Source organism: Elgaria multicarinata, chromosome 4, assembly GCF_023053635.1.
Source record: "Elgaria multicarinata webbii isolate HBS135686 ecotype San Diego chromosome 4, rElgMul1.1.pri, whole genome shotgun sequence".
Classification (NCBI taxonomy): Eukaryota; Metazoa; Chordata; class Lepidosauria; order Squamata; family Anguidae; genus Elgaria; species Elgaria multicarinata.
The window spans coordinates 4,034,799-4,055,039 of record NC_086174.1 but is presented as its reverse complement, the minus strand read 5'-3'; the positions used below and the strand labels follow the sequence as shown (position 1 = coordinate 4,055,039).

At 47.5% G+C, this 20,241-nt stretch overlaps 1 protein-coding gene across 1 annotated transcript; it reads right to left on the bottom strand.

The window, feature by feature from the left end:
- Positions 1-207: 207 nt before the first annotated feature.
- On the bottom strand, positions 208-19,972 carry LOC134398449 (Golgi-associated RAB2B interactor protein 3-like). The gene is made up of 5 exons (XM_063125758.1): positions 19,963-19,972; positions 6,992-7,149; positions 4,621-4,790; positions 3,207-3,465; positions 208-489 (listed from the first exon to the last, which is right to left on the bottom strand). Exons 1-5 carry the CDS (start codon positions 19,970-19,972, stop codon positions 208-210), a joined length of 879 nt encoding a protein of 292 aa, XP_062981828.1.
- Positions 19,973-20,241: the final 269 nt, after the last annotated feature.

Genomic DNA, 20,241 nt, shown 5'->3' with positions numbered 1-20,241 from the left:
CGACCCCGGATCTGGGAATCCAAAGGATCCCATGGCCCCCGCAGATGCTTTTCTAGGATTGCTCTATTAGCAAATTATCCAAATTAGAGTCACTTGTGTTCTGCCCTAAGGTCGTATTTATTTATTTCTATGCTGCCCAATAGCTGAACTTCTCTGGGCGGTTCACAAAAGTGAGGCCCAGACTCAGGACAGAACTGCCCTCCAGACTTACTTGGACATCCTTGCGGTGGCGTCGCTCCCCTTGTAGGACTCAAAGCTCTCCATCTTCAAGAACAGATCCATTGTGCTCAACGTAATGTCAGGACCTGCCTGGAGCATCTGCCGTTCCTGTTCTGTGTACTCTTCTTTACTGCTGAACTTACTCTGACGAGACATTTTGACCCTGGCTTGCAATTGCTTTGCCTTTTCCTTCTCTTGTTTCCTTCCCTTCTCCTTCTGTTCTTTCTGCTTCTTCTGCTGCTTTGGAGGTGGAATTTTTTTAACATCTTCCTGGAGTCCAGGGCATAAGAAGTAAAAAAAGGATTGGACGTGGTCAGATGTAGCATGAAAACAACAACACATTGGTGAAAATTCACTGGTTCGGGGCAGGTTGGAGGGTAACCTGTCTACCCACCCTCACCAATCTAAATGTAGAGCATCCCAGGCTGGGATTTCCCTTGAGGATTTCCCAAAGTTGGAGCCTGAGCATCTTCCAGAATACTTTTGGTTTAAAGGGCATGTTTAGCCTGGAGAAGAGAAAATTGCAGGGAGACATGATAACACTCTTCAAATACTTGGAAGGTTGTCTCACAGAGGAGGGCCAGGATCTCTTCTCGATCCTCCCAGAGTGCAGGACTCGGAATAATGGGCTCAAGTTACAGGAAGCCAGATTCCGGCTGGACATCAGGAAAAACTTCCTGACTGTTAGAGCAGTACAACAGTGGAACCAGTTACCTAGGGAGGTTGTGGGCTCTCCCACACTAGAGGCCTTCAAGAGGCAGCTGGACAACCATCTGTCAGGGATGCTTTAGGGTGGATTCCTGCATTAAGCAGGGGGTTGGACTTGATGGCCTTATAGGCCCCTTCCAACTCTGCTATTCTATGATTCTATAAAGGGATTTCGTTTTATTCAGAGATTCTTGCCTGTTTTTATGCAGTTGATTGCTTTTGCATGGCAACTTTCCTCCCACTGAGCCTAGAGCGGGATGGGTGGGGGAGAACTGAATGCCAAAATACATAAGGATAATGAAACATGGGAATAATGCAACAGCTTTACGTACTCATGCTTTCGAAATTGTCACACGCTTCACACTGTGTTGCTCAGTTAACTCTGATGCAACTTGTCTCTTCAATCATCGGCCTCCTCAATTATATGAAACATGAACCGAATGTATATTGAGGCATATATCTCCTCAACAGGTATTTTCTGCTCCAGCTTCCCCCAATCTGGCACCCTCTAGATGTGTTGGACTACAGTTCCTAGCATCCCCCAATGCTGGCTGGGGATGATGGGAGTTGCAGTCCAAGACATCTGAAGAGTAATGACTTGGTGAGGGCTTGTTTACTCCAAATGGTTGTGGTTTTCCAAGAGAGAGCAAATCTATCTATCTATCTATCTATCTATCTATCTATCTATATCTATATCTATCATCTGTGTTCTTTTCTCTGGAGGTGTTGGGAACTGAACCCCAAACCTTGCAAATGTTGCATACAGGTTAAGCCACTGTAATTTTTTCAGACTTTATATGCCACGACACCGGCTCTTTACCACAGGCCTGTCCGCGGAACTCCCTTCTCAAGCTAAGCGCCACCACTTTATGTGCGAGGGACAAGCACCCCCTTTCTACAAACTGTGTGGAGAAAGGGGTTAAACAGGAATGATTTCAGGAATAAAATAATGCGCTGTGAATTATATGTGCTGATGGTGAATTAATGTCAGAACGGGTGTTACATATGTATATAACTGCAGATGATAAATGCCAAGGAGACACGTGGGATTTTTGCGGCAGTAAAACCAACTGCATAAAAATTTATTTCAATGTTCACAAACTTTGTTTCGTAATAAAACTTTTCAGACCCTGGTTAAAACCTCTCATCCAATCCTTTCTCTCTTCCCATACACGCTTTCCTTTCTCTCACACCTTCACTCTTGAACTTTATTATTAGGATTAATATACACCCAGGACCGGTGCCAGACTATTTTGAGCCCTAGGCAGGTGAGCTACTTTCACCCACCCACCCACACCCACCCCTACGTACCTGGGTGCGGGGCGCCATCTCGCCCGCCCAGCTGAAGTGAAGCCAGGATGCTGGGGTGGGGGAGCCGGCGGGAAGGGGGCTTCGGAATGGTGCGCCCAGCCGGAAGCCGCTCTGGGAGAGCAACTTCTGGGCGCGCCGTTCTGAAGCTGCCCGCCCACCCCCTTACCCCAGCGTTCTGGCTTTGCTTCGGCGCCCACCCAGCTGAAGCGAAGCCAGGATGCTGGAGTGGGGGGGCGTGGCTTCGCTTCAGCTGGGTGGGCGCCGAAGTGAAGCCAGAACGCTGGGGTGGGTGGGCGGCTTCGGAACGGCACACCCGGGAGCCACCCTCTCAGAGCCGCTGTGGGAGAGCGGCTTCCAGCTGCGGCGTTTGGCGCCCCCTTACCTTGGTGCTCTAGGCAGCCGCCTGAGTGGCCTCTATGGTAGCGCCGGCCCTGTATACACCAACTGACTATCTGCACACTACACTCAAAAGACAACCGTCTTTACCCTGATCCTCTAATTCTCCCCCGAACCAAAGTACTTTAAAAACACCCCCCTCTTATCACCTCAGTCATTCCCTTATATATCCTCCTCCCCCCTCCTAAGATATTCAATCTCCCCCCACTCAGGTCAACATTCTAAACACAATAGACTTACAAATCCTAGACATACATTAGGGAACTGACTAGTGGGGTGTAACGCCACAACTACCCCGCCTCTGCCCCCATAGCTCAGTGTGAAAGGGTACCAGCTTTGCATGCAGAGGGTCCCAGCTTCAACCCCCAGCGTCTCCAGGTGGGGCAAGGAAAGCATCCTGTGTGAAACCCTGAGAGGATCCTTGCTGCCAGTCAGTGTGGACAATACTGGGCCAGGTGGACCAAGAGTCTGACTCAGTACGAGGCAGCTGTCTACATTCCTACATTCCACCTTTCTCCACTGCCTCCTCTCTTGGTAGAAAACGAACCACGCAAGGTCCTGTTTGTACTCACGGCTTCGTCCTCGCTTGGGATGACCTCAATGCTGAGATTGTCGATGAGCGTGCAGGACGTGGGTTGGGGCCTCAGGTAGCAAGCCGGCGGGTGATGGAGGAGGTGGATGAGAGACAGCCAGTGGTCAAAGAGCTTCTCCTCCTCCTCCGTGGACGCACGGAATTGAAGGTAGTAAGAGCGCCCGTTGATCAGCTTGATTTTGATGAGCTGCTTCTCCGGGTCGTAGATGGAGATCCGGACAAACTTCAAAGGCAGGAGCCTGCAATGCCAGCAGAGAGGAGGAGTCAGCTTCCCCCCCGCATGGTGGAACTACCAACCCAACGAGAGATCTTTAGCCTGGAGAAGAGAAGACTGAGGGGAGGCATAGAATCATAGAATAGCAGAGTTGGAAGGGGCCTACAAGGCCATCGAGTCCAACCCTCTGCTCAATGCACGAATCCACCCTAAGGCATCCCTGACAGATGGTTGTCCAGCTGCCTCTTGAAGGCCTCTAGTGTGGGAGAGCCCACAACCTCCCTAGGGAACTGATTCCATTGTTGTACTGCTCTAACAGTCAGGAAGTTTTTCCTGATGTCCAGCTGGAATCTGGCTTCCTGTAACTTGAGCCTGTTATTCCGTGTCCTGCACTCTGGGAGGATCGAGAAGAGATCCTGGCCCTCCTCTGGGTGACAACCTTTTAAGTATTTGAAGAGTGCTATTGTGTCTCCCCTCAATCTTCTCTTCTCCGGGCTAAACCTGCCCAGTTCTTTCAGTCTCTCTTCATAGGGCTTTGTTTCCAGACCCCTGATCATCCTGGTTGCCCTCCTCTGAACACGCTCCAACTTGTTTGCGTCCTTCTTGAATTAAATACTTACTTCAAGTCTTTATGACTTACTGCAAGGACAATCTGTTGACAGTCCATTTCAGTAAAACAAAAATTATGGTATTTTCTAGGCGTAGAGCAACAAAAAAGTGGTCAATAGAAGGACAGCACTTCGAGCAAATCAAGAAGTTTAGATATCTGGGCTTTGTTTCCAGACCCCTGATCATCCTGGTTGCCCTCCTCTGAACTCGCTCCAGCTTGTCTGCGTCCTTCTTGAATTGCGGAGCCCAGAACTGGACGCAATATTCTAGATGAGGCCTACCCAGGGCTGAATAGAGAGGAACCAGGACCTCACGCGATTTGGAAGCTATACTTCTATTAATGAAGCCCAAAACAGCATTTGCCTTTCTTGCAGCCATATCGCCCTGTTGGCTCATATTCAGCATATTCATGGCATAAAATACAAACAAAAACATAAAATGTGTCTCTACAAATTTTCTCAGTGCTGTACTCATGCTAACTTCGGTCCAACCCTGGGGCGTGGGGGGGTGGAGGGTGGATAGAAATTGTACTTACTGAACAGGTACAGTTGGCTGTGGTGCCTTGACTCACCTGGTGAGTATCAGTTCCTCTGTGTGTGATTCCGAAGGGATCTGTACGGCAGCCGGGCGAGCGATGATCATCAGATTTGGCAACGGCAGGTTGGTATTGGTGGAGGCGATACCTATGATGGCCTCGTTGCAGTGGTTGTGGATGAAGACATGCCGGCCCCTTCTGGTGACCTGGGAGAGGGGAAACAGAAGTCCTAGCAGATGGAACTTCTGGTCCCGCAGTGCTGGTTCCAGGTTTTGGAAGGCCTTTGGGTGAGATACCTTCCATGGGCCCCCTCCCTCTGGGCGTCTGTCCTCTCACGGCCATTGTCAACATCTGCTTTTGCTCCTCCTCCATCTCCTCTTTCTCCACATAGCTACCACAGGCCTGCTTGGCCGGTGGAGCGCCAGTAGGCCATGGCATTTGCTGCTGCTTCTTCTCACCGCCACAGTTGTCTGGGCCAGAGCGAGAAGCAGGTGAACAAGGAGGCTGCAGGTGGGAAGAGGAGGAGCACGTCCAGGGATTTGTTTATCCAGTGGGGCCCTGCTGGGATGTAGGACCCTTGGAAGGTGCCTGCCCAGTAGTCCAGCCATGGGCAGTGAGGTGTTTCTAGGAAGCATATAAGCAGAGAACTGCGTCAGCAGCAGCCCTCTGTGGTGGGGTCAGAGAGAGCAGATGTGTCTTCTCTCTCACTCCACTGGAGGCCTAAAGGTACCTTTCCGGGGCAAGCTACCCTCTTCTTCAGATGGCACCAAGCAAATGTGGAGAGCCCTGTGAACTGGGCTCAGTGTCAAATGGGTGACTCACAGAGGCAGCTGTTGTAGAACTGATGTTACGTGTTCACACCCAGCCAAGTGCATGTGAAAATAGAATATGTGGCAATTCAGTCATGCTCTCGGTCTTAACTCACTGAGTGTTGAGGAGGGTCTAACCTCCTCCAACTGGCACCCTCCTGATTTATTTATTTATTTATTTATTACATGTATATAACCCAAGGCAGCATACAGCTCGGGTCCAGGTTATCTGAAAGACCGTATTCTTCCTTACAAGCCTGCCCGTGCTTTAAGATCTTCAAGGGAAGCCCTTCTCTCAGTTCCACCACCATCACAGGCACGCCTGGTGGGAACGCTGGAGAGGGCCTTCTCGGTGGCTGCTCTGGAACTCTCTTCCCATGGAAGCTTCCCAAGAAAGGCAAATGCTATTTTGAGCTGCATTAATAGAAGTATAGCTTCCAAATCACGTGAGGTACTGGTTCCTCTCTATTTGGCCCTGGTTAGGCCTCATCTAGAGTATTGCATCCAGTTCTGGGCTCCACAATTCAAGAAGGACGCAGACAAGCTGGAGCGTGTTCAGAGGAGGGCAACCAGGATGATCAGGGGCCTGGAAACAAAGCCCTATGAAGAGAGACTGAAAGAACTGGGCATGTTTAGCCTGGAGAAGAGAAGATTGAGGGGAGACATGAAAGCACTCTTCAAAGACTTAAAAGGTTGTCACACAGAGGAGGGCCAGGATCTCTTCTCGATCCTCCCAGAGTGCAGGACACGGAAGAACGGGCTCAAGTTAAAGGAAGCCAGATTCCAGCTGGACATCAGGAAAAACTTCCTGACTGTTAGAGCAGTACGACAATGGAACCAGTTACCTAGGGAGGTTGTGGGCTCTCCCACACTAGAGGCCTTCAAGAGGCAGCTGGACAACCCTCTGTCAGGGATGCTTTAGGGTGGATTCCTGCATTGAGCAGGGGGTTGGACTTGATGGCCTTGTAGGCCCCTTCCAACTCTGCTATTCTATGATTCTATGATTCTATGAAGCTGGACTGGCTCCATCCTTGATGTGCTTTAGGCGGCAGGCGAAGACTTTTTTGTTCCTGCAGGCCTTTGGCAAATATTTGGGACCTCTGCCTGTGCCAAAGAGTTTTAAAACTGTCATTTTAAATGTTTAAATGTTTTAATATTGGAATATATTTAATATATTTTTAGCTTTTATATTTCTACTTATAGGTTTTAAATGTATGTTTTAAATTTTGTAACGCCGCCTTGAGCCCCAGCATTGGACAAAAGGTGGATATAAATACTCCTCCTACTCTTCCTCAATTTTTATCCTCACAACAACAACCCTGCGAGGTAGGCTGGGCCAAGAGTCTGTGACTGGCCCAAAGTCACCCACTGTGCTTCCATGGCTGAGTGGGGATTAAAACCTGGATCTCCCAACTCCCAGTCCAACACTCTAGACACTATACCACACTGCCCCGCCCACCCTACATCTACACCACGCTACAACTCCCAAGATCCCCCCAGCCAGCCATTTGGGAATGATGGGAATTGCAATCCAACACAGCTGTGAGGCACTAGGTTGGGTAAGATTGGCTGGAGAGTCTCTTCCTTGTTCCATTTACCTGGACAAAAGTGCTTTCGAACATGGCCACGGACTGGAATGACGGATACTCCCCTTTCTCCAGAAACTTCTGCAGGACTTTCCGGGTTGGGGCTTGGGCCAGAGAAGAGAAGCCAATATTTGACTTGGTGGCATGGAAGAACTTCAGGATTGGGCTGCCTGCAGGTGAGATTCCACAGCCTTAGAAAACCATGCTGCACATGAAGGACATGTCCCTAAATGATTAAAATGTGAGACAGCCTCTAAAGGTTTAACATGTTCAGAGCATGTTCAGAGGAGGGCAACCAGGATGATCAGGGGTCTGGAAACAAAGCCCTATGAAGAGAGACTGAAAGAACTGGGCATGTTTAGCCTGGAGAAGAGAAGATGGAGGGGAGACATGAGAGCACTCTTCAAATACTTAAAAGGTTGTCACACAGAAGAGGGCCACGATCTCTTCTCGATCCTCCCAGAGTGCAGGACACGGAATAATGGGCTCAAGTTAAAGGAAGCCAGATTCCAGCTGGACATCAGGAAAAACTTCCTGACTGTTAGAGCAGTACGACAATGGAACCAGTTACCTGGGGAGGTTGTGGGCTCTCCCACACTAGAGGCCTTCAAGAGGCAGCTGGACAACCCTCTGTCAGGGATGCCTTAGTGTAGATTCCTGCATTGAGCAGGGGGTTGGACTCGATGGCCTTGTAGGCCCCTTCCAACTCTGCTATTCTATGATTCTATAAAATTAAATGAACAGTTCAATCCTGTACATCAGTTATAACGGTTATATTGCAGAATCTTATAACTCCTGTTTCTGTCTTTTGAGAATTACTGCCTGTTATCAACCGTCTTGAGGCATTTCAACTGTCTTGAGGCAGAAACACCTCGCCCTTTTTAATGTGTCTAGGGTTTTTAGTATGTTTTAATCCTGGGCTGATGGATTTTTTAAAAAATTTTTTGTTGCTATCCTATTTTTTACTGCATTCATTTTCATTGATGTTTCTTTGTTTTACCATTTCTGTAAACGGCTTTGGGAGACAGCTTATACTGCAAAGGAGTTTTGTAAGGGCTAGAAATTTTTGTGAAACGTCCAGAGAGCTCCGGCTATTGGGCGGTATAGAAATGTAATTAATAAATAATAATAAATAAATAGAAATAACAAACTAACAAACAATAAGCTTCACGTGGGAATCACACTTTTAAAAATGCATATTTAACAATCCTCTTCTCGGTCCTCCCAGAGTGCAGGACACGGAATAATGGGCTCAAGTTAAAGGAAGCCAGATTCCGGCTGGACATCAGGAAAAACTTCCTGACTGTTAGAGCAGTATGACAATGGAACCCATGACCTAGGGAGGTTGTGGGCTTTCCCACACTAGAGGCCTTCAAGAGGCAGCTGGACAACCATCTGTCAGGGATGCCTTAGGGTGGATTCCTGCATTGAGCAGGGGGTTGGACTCAATGGCCTTGTAGGCCCCTTCCAACTCTGCTATTCTATGATTTTGGAGAAAAAGCAGCCACAGACATCCACTGTTCCTAATTTTAATATGATTGTCACCAAGTGCAGTTTGAGCATTTTATTACCATTTAACCAATCTAATTGCAGTGTTCCACCTTCTACACCCAGTTGTATATGTTTGTACCTGCCAACTGCAGATAACCTTTCATTCATCTGATGAAGGGTTATCTAGTCCAGGAAAGCTTCTGCCGTAATAAATCTCTTAGATTTTAGCGTGCAGCAGGACTCTTTGCTGTCTTTGTGGAAACAGACTCACACAGCTGCCTCTCTGGAGGGTGAGATACTTGTAACATGTAACCATCAACAGATGAAGCATGAGTTCAGCCTCTTCATATATAACAGCGATGTCCCCCCTGCCTATTATTATTATTATTATTATTATTTATTTATATAGCACCATCAATGTACATGGTGCTGTACAGAGTAAAACAGTAAATAGCAAGACTCTGCCGCATAGGCTTACAATCTAATAAAATCATAGTAAAACAATAAGGAGGGGAAGAGAATGCCAACAGGTACAGGGAAGGGTAAGCAGGCACAGGGTAGGGAAAAACTAACAGTAGAAAGTAACAGTAGAAGTCTGCACAACATCAAGTTTTAAAAGCTTTAGGAAAAAGAAAAGTTTTTAGTTGAGCTTTAAAAGCTGTGGTTGAACTTGTAGTTCTCAAATGTTCTGGAAGAGCGTTCCAGGCGTAAGGGGCAGCAGACGAAAATGGACGAAGCCGAGCAAGGGAAGTAGAGGCCCTTGGGCAGGCGAGAAACATGGCATCAGAGGAGCGAAGAGCACGAGCGGGGCAATAGTGTGAGATGAGAGAGGAGAGATAGGAAGGAGCTAGACCGTGAAAAGCTTTGAAGGTTAACAGGAGAAGTTTATATTGGATTCTGAAGTGAATTGGAAGCCAGTGAAGAGATTTCAGAAGCGGAGTAACATGGTCGGAGCGGCGTGCTAAGAAGATGATCTTTGCGGCAGAGTGGTGAACAGAAACCAACGGGCTGATGTGAGAAGAAGGAAGGCCAGAGAGAAGAAGGTTGCAGTAGTCCAACCGTGAAATAACCAGTGCATGAACAAGCGTCTTGGCAGAAGAGACAGACAAAAATGATCGAATCCTGGCAATATTATACAGGAAAAATCGACAAGATTTAGCTACTGCCTCAATATGAGGAATAAAGGAGAGCGAGGAGTCGAAGATAAAGCCAAGGCTACGAGCTTCCTTGACCGGAGTAAGCGTAACATCATTGACAGTAAGAGAGAATGAGAGATGAGGAGAAGGTTTAGGAGGAAAAACAAGCAATTCAGTCTTTGCCATGTTAAGCTTCAAGCGACGATGAAGCAGCCAAGCTGAGATATCTGAAAGACATGCCGAGATACGATCGTGAACATCAGGAGAAAGTTCCGGAGATGACAGATATAGTTGTGTATCATCGGCGTACAGATGATATTGGAGACCATGAGATTGAATAAGCTTGCCCAAGGGCAACATGTATAAGGAAAACAACAACGGGCCAAGCACCGAGCCTTGCGGAACCCCTACTGAAAGGGGAAAGGAGGAAGACGAGCTGCCATTAGTCAACACGCTGAAAGAGCGACCCGCTAGATAGGAGGCAAACCAGTTATAGACAGAGCCACAAAATCCAAGGTCATGAAGGGAATCTAAGAGAAGATCATGATCAACCGTGTCAAAGGCTGCAGTTAGATCAAGGAGAATAAGAACGGAATAATGGCCTTTAGACTTGGCAGTAAGGAGATCATTGGTGATCTTAGTAAGGGCTGTTTCGGTGGAATGCAGAGGACGGAATCCAGATTGAAATGGATCCAAAGCAGAGTTACTAGAAAGAAAGTCAAGACAGCGAGAGTAGACCGCACGCTCCAGGATCTTTGAAACAAACGGCAACAAAGAGACAGGTCGGTAGTTAGACAGAGATAGCCTATCAAGAGTAGGTTTCTTGAGAATGGGAGAGACTGTAGCATGTTTAAAAGCAGAAGGAAATGAACCAGAGGACAGAGAAAGATTAATAATATGTAGCAAGGAAGGGAGGATAGCAGGAATAAGATTAATAAAGACGCGAGAAGGAATCGGATCACGAGAGCAAGTGGAAGGCTTCGAAGAGCGCAGTATTGTAGACAGTTCATCCGCAGAGACCGAAGGAAACGCAGAGAAATTTGCAGGAGGAGCTGACAGATGAGGAACAGGAACTGGAAGAGGAGCAGAGCTGGCCAGATCAGAGCGGATAGTTTGGATTTTAGCATTGAAAAAAGAGGCAAAGTTGTTAGCAGACAGAGAGGCGGGGAGAGATGGCGGATTAGGCTTCAGCAGAGAATTGAAGGACGCAAAGAGCCGCTGAGGATGCCTAGCATTTGACTGGATCAGCGTTGAGTAGTACTGCTGTTTGGCCAGTGAGATGGCAGAAGAGAAAGAGGAAAGTACAAATTTGTAATGGACAAAGTCTGCCCGGTCCCTGGTCTTACGCCAAAGGCGTTCAGCTGCCCGGGAACAAGAGCGAAGGTAGCGGAGGAAAGAGGTGAGCCACGGTTGGGGTAGAGAGGGGCGAACTATCCGAGTTGTAGATGGAGCAAGATTATCAAGAGTTGAAGATAAGGAGGAATTAAAGAAGGAGACAGCTGAGTCCAAGGAGACAGCCGAACAGACAGAAGGAAGGGAGGAGGCTAGGGACTGGGAAAAAGCCTCGTAATTGATAGATTGCAAGTCACGACAAGAGCGAGAAGCGGGACGTGAAGGGGGAGGATTATGAGTAATATTGAAAGAAACTAGGTGATGATCTGACAGCGGAAAGTGATCAGTAGAAAAGTCCAACACAGAGCAATTCCGAGTGAGAACAAGATCCAGACAGTGTCCAAGGGAATGTGTGGGTGCATCAGACCAAAGCTTAAGATCATAAGAGGAAGATAATGAGCGAAATCGTAGAGCTGCAGCATCTTGAGGGTCATCCACATGAATGTTGAAATCACCCAGGATAAGAGTAGGACAGTTGTCAGAGAGGAAAAAGGACAGCCACGAATCAAAATCAGAGATAAATTTTGAGGACGAGCCTGGGGGGCGGTACAGAACTGCAACCCGCAGTCGCAGTGGAGCGAAGAGCCTCACCACATGTACCTCAAAAGAGGAGAAGCAATGTGAAGGTGGAATGGAAAGAGGCTGGAACTGGCACAAACTAGATAATAAAAGACCCACACCACCACCCCGACCCTCTGGGCGACTAGTGTGAGAGAAAGAGAGTCCTCCAAGAGAGAGGGCAGCAGAGATGGCAGTATCATGGGCAGGAAGCCAGGTTTCAGTAAGAGCAAGGAGGTGGAGAGACCTAGAGATAAACAAGTCCTGGATGACAGGGGCCTTAGAAGCAAGAGAGCGACAGTTCCATAAGGAACACGAAAAAGGCAGCTGAGAAGAGGGGAGACACCGGATAGGAACTAAGTTAGGAGAGACGAGATTGGAACGAGCCATAAGGAACAGATATGAGGAGAAAAGAACTGAGAGGAGACAATGAGAAGATCGTGACCTGAATCAGAAAGAGGCAGCGACCGGACCGTGGCTGGGGTATTTCCTCCAGAGTAGAGGATCCGCTTGACCGGCTTCGCCCCACGGCTGAGAGCCACAGGCCGAGAGCCCTTGTGCTCGCGCCGAAGGCTCGCGCCTCCAGCAAACTGGAGGCCTGAAGTACCTGAAAAGGAGGGGGGGAGGAGCAGAAGCTGCAATTCAAACAGAACAATGGCAGTTAGTCAATGCTGCTCAATGGCTTCTCAGAGAGCTAAGTTGCTTCTCCTCTTCAAGTTGCAAACTGCAAACTGCAGCAAACTGGAGGCCTGAAGTACCTGAAAAGGAGGGGGGGGAGGAGCAGAAGCTGCAATTCAAGCCTATCTCTGTCTTCACACGGCAATTGTTTCTACAATCTCACTTGGTCTAGGCATATATTGAGCAAAAGAGAGAAAAAGAATTAGGATTCAGGTTTAAAGGGGGGTTGGACAAATTCCTTATAGGAGAAGGCTATCCATGGTTACTAGTCCTGATGGCTAAGTGCAGCCTCCAGTATCAGAAGCAATAAGCCTGTGTGCATCAGTTGCTGGGGAACATGGGTGGGAGGGTGCTGTTGCACTTGTGTCCTTCTTGACGGTCCCTGGTTGACAGCTGGTTGGCCACTGTGTGGACAGAGTGCTGGACTAGATGGACCCTTGGTCTGATCCAGCATCAGGGGTCCCCAAAATGATGCCCACAGACTCCTCGCTTGATGACCCCCAGACTTCGTGCTCCTCCTGATCTTTATTTTATTTTAAAATATTTTAAAATTATTATTATTTTAATTGGGAGGCCGGCATGCTGCAAAGTGAAGTGCTGCCCTCCAGCGCCATCTTTACTTGGGTTCAAAGGAGCGGTTTTGTGTTTTGGAGCATAGCCCTTGCCTCCGCGTTGTCCCTAGGTTCTTGGTCAAGTTACTCTTTTTCTTATCTCACCAGTTGGCCTTCTAGGAAATGAGTGTCTTGTGATTGGCCCACCATGGCTGCCATTCTATGAATGGGCAAGCCCCTGTGGCAGCCATTTTGTGAGAGCACCCACAACACCCTCAAAATTCCAAATGTGCCCACTGACACACAAAAAATTAGGGACCCCTGATTCGCTCATGTAGCGCATGTCCTGCAAAGTCTACACTCAAGCGACAAAGCCTCCTGACTTACCTGAATAACCTTGACGCGGTGTGTTTTCCCCCTTATGAACTTCTCTGTCTGTTCCAGGAAGACTCGATCGGCTGCTTGGCTCGCTTTGGAAGCCTGGAAACCAGGTCACGTGTGACATCTGCAGGCCTGGAGAGCCGGGCTGTTGACGCTGCTTGGAACTCTTTTACCCTCAAGGAACAGGTTGATGTGTTTGCCGCGGCAGAACAGGGTTCGCGTTCTGACTCACTGGATCACCTTGACACATTTCTTTCTTTGCCTAACATCACTGCTTTGCTTTGAGAATAAAGCTACAGTCCTAAGCATACTTACTTGGAAGTCCCAATGACTCGTTCCTGAGTAAATATGAAAAATAGGGGTTGTCACCTTTTTATTGCTCCTGTCACCTTTTAACTATGCTCTGACATGCAGAAATAAAAACATAAGAAGATTCACACTGGTTCAGACCGAAGGCCAGAGTGGACGATCCAGCTGGCAAACGTGAGCACGATCACCCCTTCCTTCTTGTGCTCCTCATTAACTGGTACACAAAGGCTCGCTGCCACTGAATATGAGCCAACAGTGCGATATGACTGCAAGAAAGGCCAATGCTATTTTGGGCTGCATTAATAGAAGTATAGCTTCCAAATCACGTGAGGTCCTGGTTCCTCTCTATTTGGCCCTGGTTTATTTATTTATTTATTAAACTTATATACCGCTCCCATAGCCAGGGCTCTCTGGGCGGTTTACAGAAATGGTTAGGCCTCATCTAGAGTATTGCGTCCAGTTCTGGGCTACACGATTCAAGAAGGACGCAGACAAGCTGGAGCGGGTTCAGAGGAGGGCAACCAGGATGATCAGGGGTCTGGAAACAAAGCCCTATGAAGAGAGACTGAAAGAACTGGGCATGCTTAGCCTGGAGAAGAGAAGATTGAGGGGAGACATGAGAGCACTCTTCAAATACTTAAAAGGTTGTCATACAGAGGAGGGCCAGGATCTCTTCTCGATCCTCCCAGAGTGCAGGACACGGAATAACGGGCTCAAATTAAAGGAAGCCAGATTCCGGCTCGACATCAGGAAAAACTTCCTGACTGTTAGAGCAGTACGACAATGGAATCAGTTGCCTGGTGAGGTTGTGGGCTCTCCCACACTAGAGGCTTCAAGAGGCAGCTGGACAACCATCTATCAGGGATGCTTTAGGGTGGATTCCTGCATTGAGCAGGGGGTTGGACTCGAAGGCCTTGTCGGCCCCTTCCAACTCTGCTATTCTATGATTCTATGATTCTATGATACTGGAAGTGGCACAAGACCATCAGGGCTAGTAGCCATGGATAGCCTCCTCCTCCAGGAATTTGTCTAACCCCGTTTTAAAGCCGTCCACACTGGTGGTCATCACTATACCTTGTGATAGCAGGTTCCATCGTTTTTTTACAACTATGTGCTGTGTTAAAAAGTTCTTCCTTCTATTGCTCCTCCCACCATTCAACTAGTGGAGGCAGGTGGTTCTTACCTGGGTTTCAGCCAGAACCTCTTTTTTTTGTGCTGTTAAGAGCATAAAAAGAGCCCTGCTGGATCAGCCCAAGGGTCCATCCAGTCCAGCAATCTGTTCACACAGTGGCCAGACAGCAGTTGACCAGGCGCTCACAAGCAGGACATGAGTAAAACAGCACCTTCCTCCCCATGTTCCCCGGCAACTAGGATATATAAGCTTACTGCCTCTGCTACTGGAGATAGCATATAGCCATCAGGACTAGTAACTATTGAAGGCGTTCTCCGCCAGAAATGTAGCTAGCCCCCTTTTAAAGCCATCCAAATTGGCAACCTTCACTTTCCCCGAGATTTTCTTATGAAACGGTAACTTTCATACTTGAGGTATATATAGGGTGACCATATTTGGGAAACCAAAAAAGAGGACACTTAGTGTGTGTGTGGGGAAGCAGCTTTCTGAGTCCTGCAGAAAGTACGTTATTCCCCCGCCACCTTAAAGAACCCGATTGGAGTGGAGGAGGGGAAAGGATTTCATTCTGCACCACCACCATCCACTCCAATTGGGGCCTTTTCTATAATGTCCAAGAATGACCCACTTTCCCCTTTAAGGCCTCAATTGGAGCTCGGGGTGGGGGAATGATGTGCCTCAAGAAAGCATGTCACTCCCTCCTGCCATGCTAATGGCAACCTTAAAGGGGAAGGTGTGTCATTCCAGGACATTCTTGAAAATTATAGAAAATCCCCCCTGACACCATGGAAAGAACAAAAACCAGGACAAATCCGGGGCAATCCTGACAGTTGGTCACCCTAGGTATATAAGGCAGGCTCTCTTCTGGAGTAAGCAGACAATGCCAGCTTCTCTTCAACTCCACTGTCACGCGACAAGACAAAAGCTCGTGGGATATCTCGTGGTTTACTCCTGGCAAGGTGAGCCAGTGCAAAAGGTGGCTGGGGTTGGTTGGAGGGTTCATGGCCTCCCCTGCCTTGTGAGGTCACTATCGCTCAGCTGCATCACACCATTCCAGCCTTCTTGGGCCTTCTTGTGATAGTTCTCCTTGCATTGACTGCAGCCCAGGCATTTCTTCAGCGTTTTCACCCATCCACCTGTGTCTGTGTCTGTCACTCCTTCCACTAAGATGCTTTTCGACTGATGCGTTTCGCATGTTCACTTGTGACTCACTGAGGCCACAGCTAGACCTGAGGTTTATCCTGGGATCATCCAGGGTTCGCCCCTGCCTGAGCACTGGATCCCCTGTGTGTCAACTAGGCCACAGCTAGACCTAAGGTTTATCCTGGGATCATCCAGGGTTCACCCCTGCCTGAGCACTATGTGGGGGGGAGCGACTAAGCAAGTGGCTTGCCGCCCCCTGTGGCAGGTAGGGAAGGGCATCCGGAGGGAATATAATGGTGAGCTTCCAAGGCACTGTTACAGTGAAGGGTGACTCCCGAGGGCTCCCAGTGTTGAGCCTTGTGGCCAGGCTGGGGGATAAGGACCACCCTTGAGGCCAACCTCTCTCACCCACCTTGAGCCTTGGGCATGGGTTGGGGGTGAAAGGGGAAGGTCTCCCTACCCCACATGGGGAGGGACAGCAGGGCGGCGAGACCGACCGCCGCCCGCTGGACTAAGGAAGCTCACCCCTTTCACTTAGTAAGGCCTGACACAGGCCTGGCTGGATGCCCCGTAGGAACCCCCTTTGCAGATCTTGAATAAAAGTGGCCCAGTTTAATTCCCAACACTTGTGTCGTCTCTTTATTTCTTGCGTCCGTCCCACAAAGTTCTGGTGATATGTCGCTTTGTCTCAAAAATCAGGAGCATAATTACATATACATATTCTCCCCACCAACCATAGCAGATTTAGGTCACAAGTCTCAATTCATCCAATGTTCCATTAATAAGGCTTTATATACATTTGTTTTTTATAAATTCAAGAAAGAGTTTGCTGTGATGTGCAAGACAGGACAATAATGTCACTGAGGGTAGGCTCAGAATCTTCTTACACGTTAACACTGACCCACAGACAGCCTAATAAAGTCCCATATATCCAAGTTTTCATGTAAAGTTCCCTTCCAAATTCTGTGAGTAGCATACATACTGTCAGGCCACTTAAAAACAGTAAGGATGGCAAAGTTCTCTTGAGACTTAGTTTGGAATGAACACATTTCCCAGGGAACTTGTTTCTTCTTTTAGAATCTTTTGCATCATAGAATTCTGTTAGTAATCTAGGAACAAAGAAAGAGTAAAAAAAAGGGGAGGGGAGGGAGAAAGAGACACATATTTATTTGGTTAGCAGCTTCCATTAAAAAAATCTTATCTATAATGATTTAATATGAATGCTGTTGTCTAAGAATGGTTCAGCAGACTTTGACCTTAAATTCGTAATGTACAGCATGCCAACCTGAAAACTTCTATCACATATTTTGGACAGATCCATGTATAAATGGCAAGGGACAGCTCACATATTGACAAAATTCATTCTGTCATTCCCAAGAAACATACTAAGCAGGTCAACTTCCCTATTCATCAGTTTATCTTGGTCTTAAAATGTATCCACTAAAACAGGGATGGGAAACCTCTGACCTGTACATCTGATGAGGCCCATGGGGGTTCCCCACCCAGCCCAACAGCTTTTCCCCCCTGCCCCCCTCTGCCAAAGAGGAAAAACCTCTTATCGGTAGCTATCAGAGATAAGAGCTTTTCGCTGTGGGGCAGAGGCAGGGCAGGCTCAGGGAGGGAAGCTGCTGAGTAATTTAGGCCTGCTCCCTTCTGAGCCATGTCCTGCAGAAGCTTTCCCTCCTTACTTGTGAGTAAACATGATACTTATGCTTACTTCTGGGTAAACTGTTTCTTACTATAAATTGGTAAAAACAGAATTGGAGCATTGTGTGGTTTTTCAGCCTCGCTCACCACTGGAATGTAGCCCCTGAAGAGTTTCTCCAAATGAAATCTCGCCCATGGGCAAAGCTCGCCATCCCTGCACTAAGGAATTATTATTTTTTGGTAGTTTTTGTCCTCAGGGCATTTTAAAGTCACAAACATCCAACAGAGTAGGGGTCTCCAATCTTTTAAAACTCTGGTTTCTCTCTCTGGCTCCTCTCTCTCTCTCTATTTGGCTCCTTCCTTTTCTCTGGCTCTTTCTTCCTTCCTTCCTTCCTGCCTCCTCTCTCTCCATCTGTCCATCCATCCATCCTGCTCTTTTTACTTACTTACTCACTCACTCTTCCTTTCTTTACCTCTCACACTCTGGCTTCTCTTTCCTTTTTTCTCCCTCCCCATCCTCATACAAGTGAATGGACCAAATTTTCTAATCATCTATATGGGGCAAAAAAATGGCTGGGGGACAGGAGGTCATCCCCATTAAATACCCTGTTGCTGGTGGGGTGGGAGTGGGAGCCCCATCGAGAGCCTCTGGATTAAAATAAATGGGGCAAGGAATTTTTAAAAAACATGGTAATCGGAGTCTACTACCGACCACCCAATCAAGGAGAAGACGAGGATGAAACTTTTGAGAAACAAATTGCCAGTGTTTCAAGGAACTGTGATATAGTAGTGATGGGGGACTTCAATTACCCTGATATCTGTTGGGAGACCAATACTGCCAAAAGCGGCCCTTCTAAGAAATTCCTGACATGTGTGGGTGATAACTTTCTCCTACAGAAAGTGGAGGAAGGAACTAGAGGCTTGGCAATCCTTGACTTGATATTGACCAATAGGGATGACTTAGTGGATAAAGTGGCAGTTACAGGAACTCTGGGGGAAAGTGGAATTCACGTCATACTTGAATTCTTAATTATGAAGGAGACAAAAGTTGAGTGTAGCCATACACGTACTCTGGATTTTAGGAAAGCTGATTTTAATAAACTCAGAACTATGATAAGTAAGGTCCCGTGGCAAATGAGCCTAATGAGAAAAGGAGTGCAGGATGGGTGGGAGTATTTAAAAAAGAACATTTTAAAGGCACAGTTACAAAGAATTCCGACAAGGAGAAAAGATAGAAGACAACAGAGGAAACTAATGTGGCTCCACAAAAAGCTTAGAGATGACCTGAAAACAAAAAGGGATACATATAGGAAGTGGAAGGAAGGCCAGGCTACAAAAGAAGAATACAGACAGGTGGCGCAGAAGTGCCGAAATGGCATCAGGAAGGCTAAAGCTCAGAATGAGCTGAGATTAGCGAGGGATGCTAAAAGCAATAAAAAGGCTTTCTTCAGATATGTGAGTAGTAAAAGACAGAGGAAAAATACGAGATCCTTCAACAAACGAGAAGGATCTTGGAATTGTTGTAGATCGCAAGCTGAATATGAGCCAACAGTGTGATATGGCTGCAAGAAAGGCAAATTCTATATTGGGCTGCATTAATAGAAGTATAGCTTCCAAATCATGTGTGGTGCTGGTTCCTCTCTATTCGGCCCTGGTTAGACCTCATCTAGAGTATTGCGTCCAGTTCTGGGCTCCACAATTCAAGAAGGATGCAGACAAGCTGGAGCGTGTTCAGAGGAGAGCAACCAGGATGATCAGAGGTCTGGAAACAAAGCCCTATGAAGAGAGACTGAAAGAACTGGGCATGTTTAGCCTGGAGAAGAGAAGATGGAGGGGAGACATGATAGCACTCTTCAAATACTTAAAAGGTTGTCACACAGAGGAGGGCCAGGATCTCTTCTCGATCCTCCCAGAGTGCAGGACACGGAATAACGGGCTCAAGTTAAAGGAAACCAGATTCCAGCTGGACATCAGGAAAAACTTCCTGACTGTTAGAGCAGTACGACAATGGAATCAGTTACCTAGGGAGGTTGTGAGCTCTCCCACAATAGAGTGTGGGAGAGTGCTAATAACAGTGCTGAATAGAGGAGAACCAAGACCTCGTGCGATTTCAAAGCTGTACTTCTATTAATGCAGCCCAAACTAGCATTGGCCTTTCTTGCAGCCATATCGCACTGTTGGCTCATATTCAGCTTGCGATCTACAACCATTCCAAGATCCTTCTCGTTTGTAGTATTGCTGAGCCAAGTATCCCCCATCTTGTAACTGTGCATTTGGTTTCTATTCCCTAAATGTAGAACTTGGCATTTATCCCTATGAAATTTCATTCTGTTGTTTTCAGCCCAGCACTCCAGCCTATCAAGATCACTTTGAAGTTTGTTTCTGTCTTCCAGGGTATTAGCTCTCCCACCCAATTTTGTGTCATCTGCAAATTTGATCAACCTTCCCTGCACCTCCTCGCCCAAATCATTAATAAAAATGTTGAAGAGCACTGGGCCCAGGACTGAGCCCTGTGGTACCCCACTCATTGCCTCTCCCCAGTTTGGGAACATACCCAACTCCTTCTACCTTTGACCATCTTTGTCGCCCTCCTCTGCATGCAACCCAGTTGGTGAACATCTGCCTTAAACTGCAATACCCAGAACTGGACAGAGGCCTCCGTGTGAGGTCTGACAAAAGCGGAATTGAATGGGAGCAGTTTTTAAAGGGTCTCTCTGGGGGGCACCCCTCCCCCTTAAGCTGAGCTCCTTTTGCCATTTTGATGCCCACTCACGCAGGTTAAGGGGGGCATTTGGAAGCTCTTCACAATCGACTTGTGTTTGCACCATCCTGAATAACTTAGTGTTG

Bases quoted from the DNA above. Each gene is read 5' to 3' on its own strand.
- LOC134398449 (XM_063125758.1), bottom strand. The intron at 4,791-6,991 runs GTAAATGGAACA...CCCCTCTCCCAG, and splicing joins TCGAAAGCACTTTTGTCCAG to GTCACCAGAAGGGGCCGGCA. The intron at 490-3,206 runs GTGAGTACAAAC...CCTGGACTCCAG, and splicing joins TCCCAAGCGAGGACGAAGCC to GAAGATGTTAAAAAAATTCC.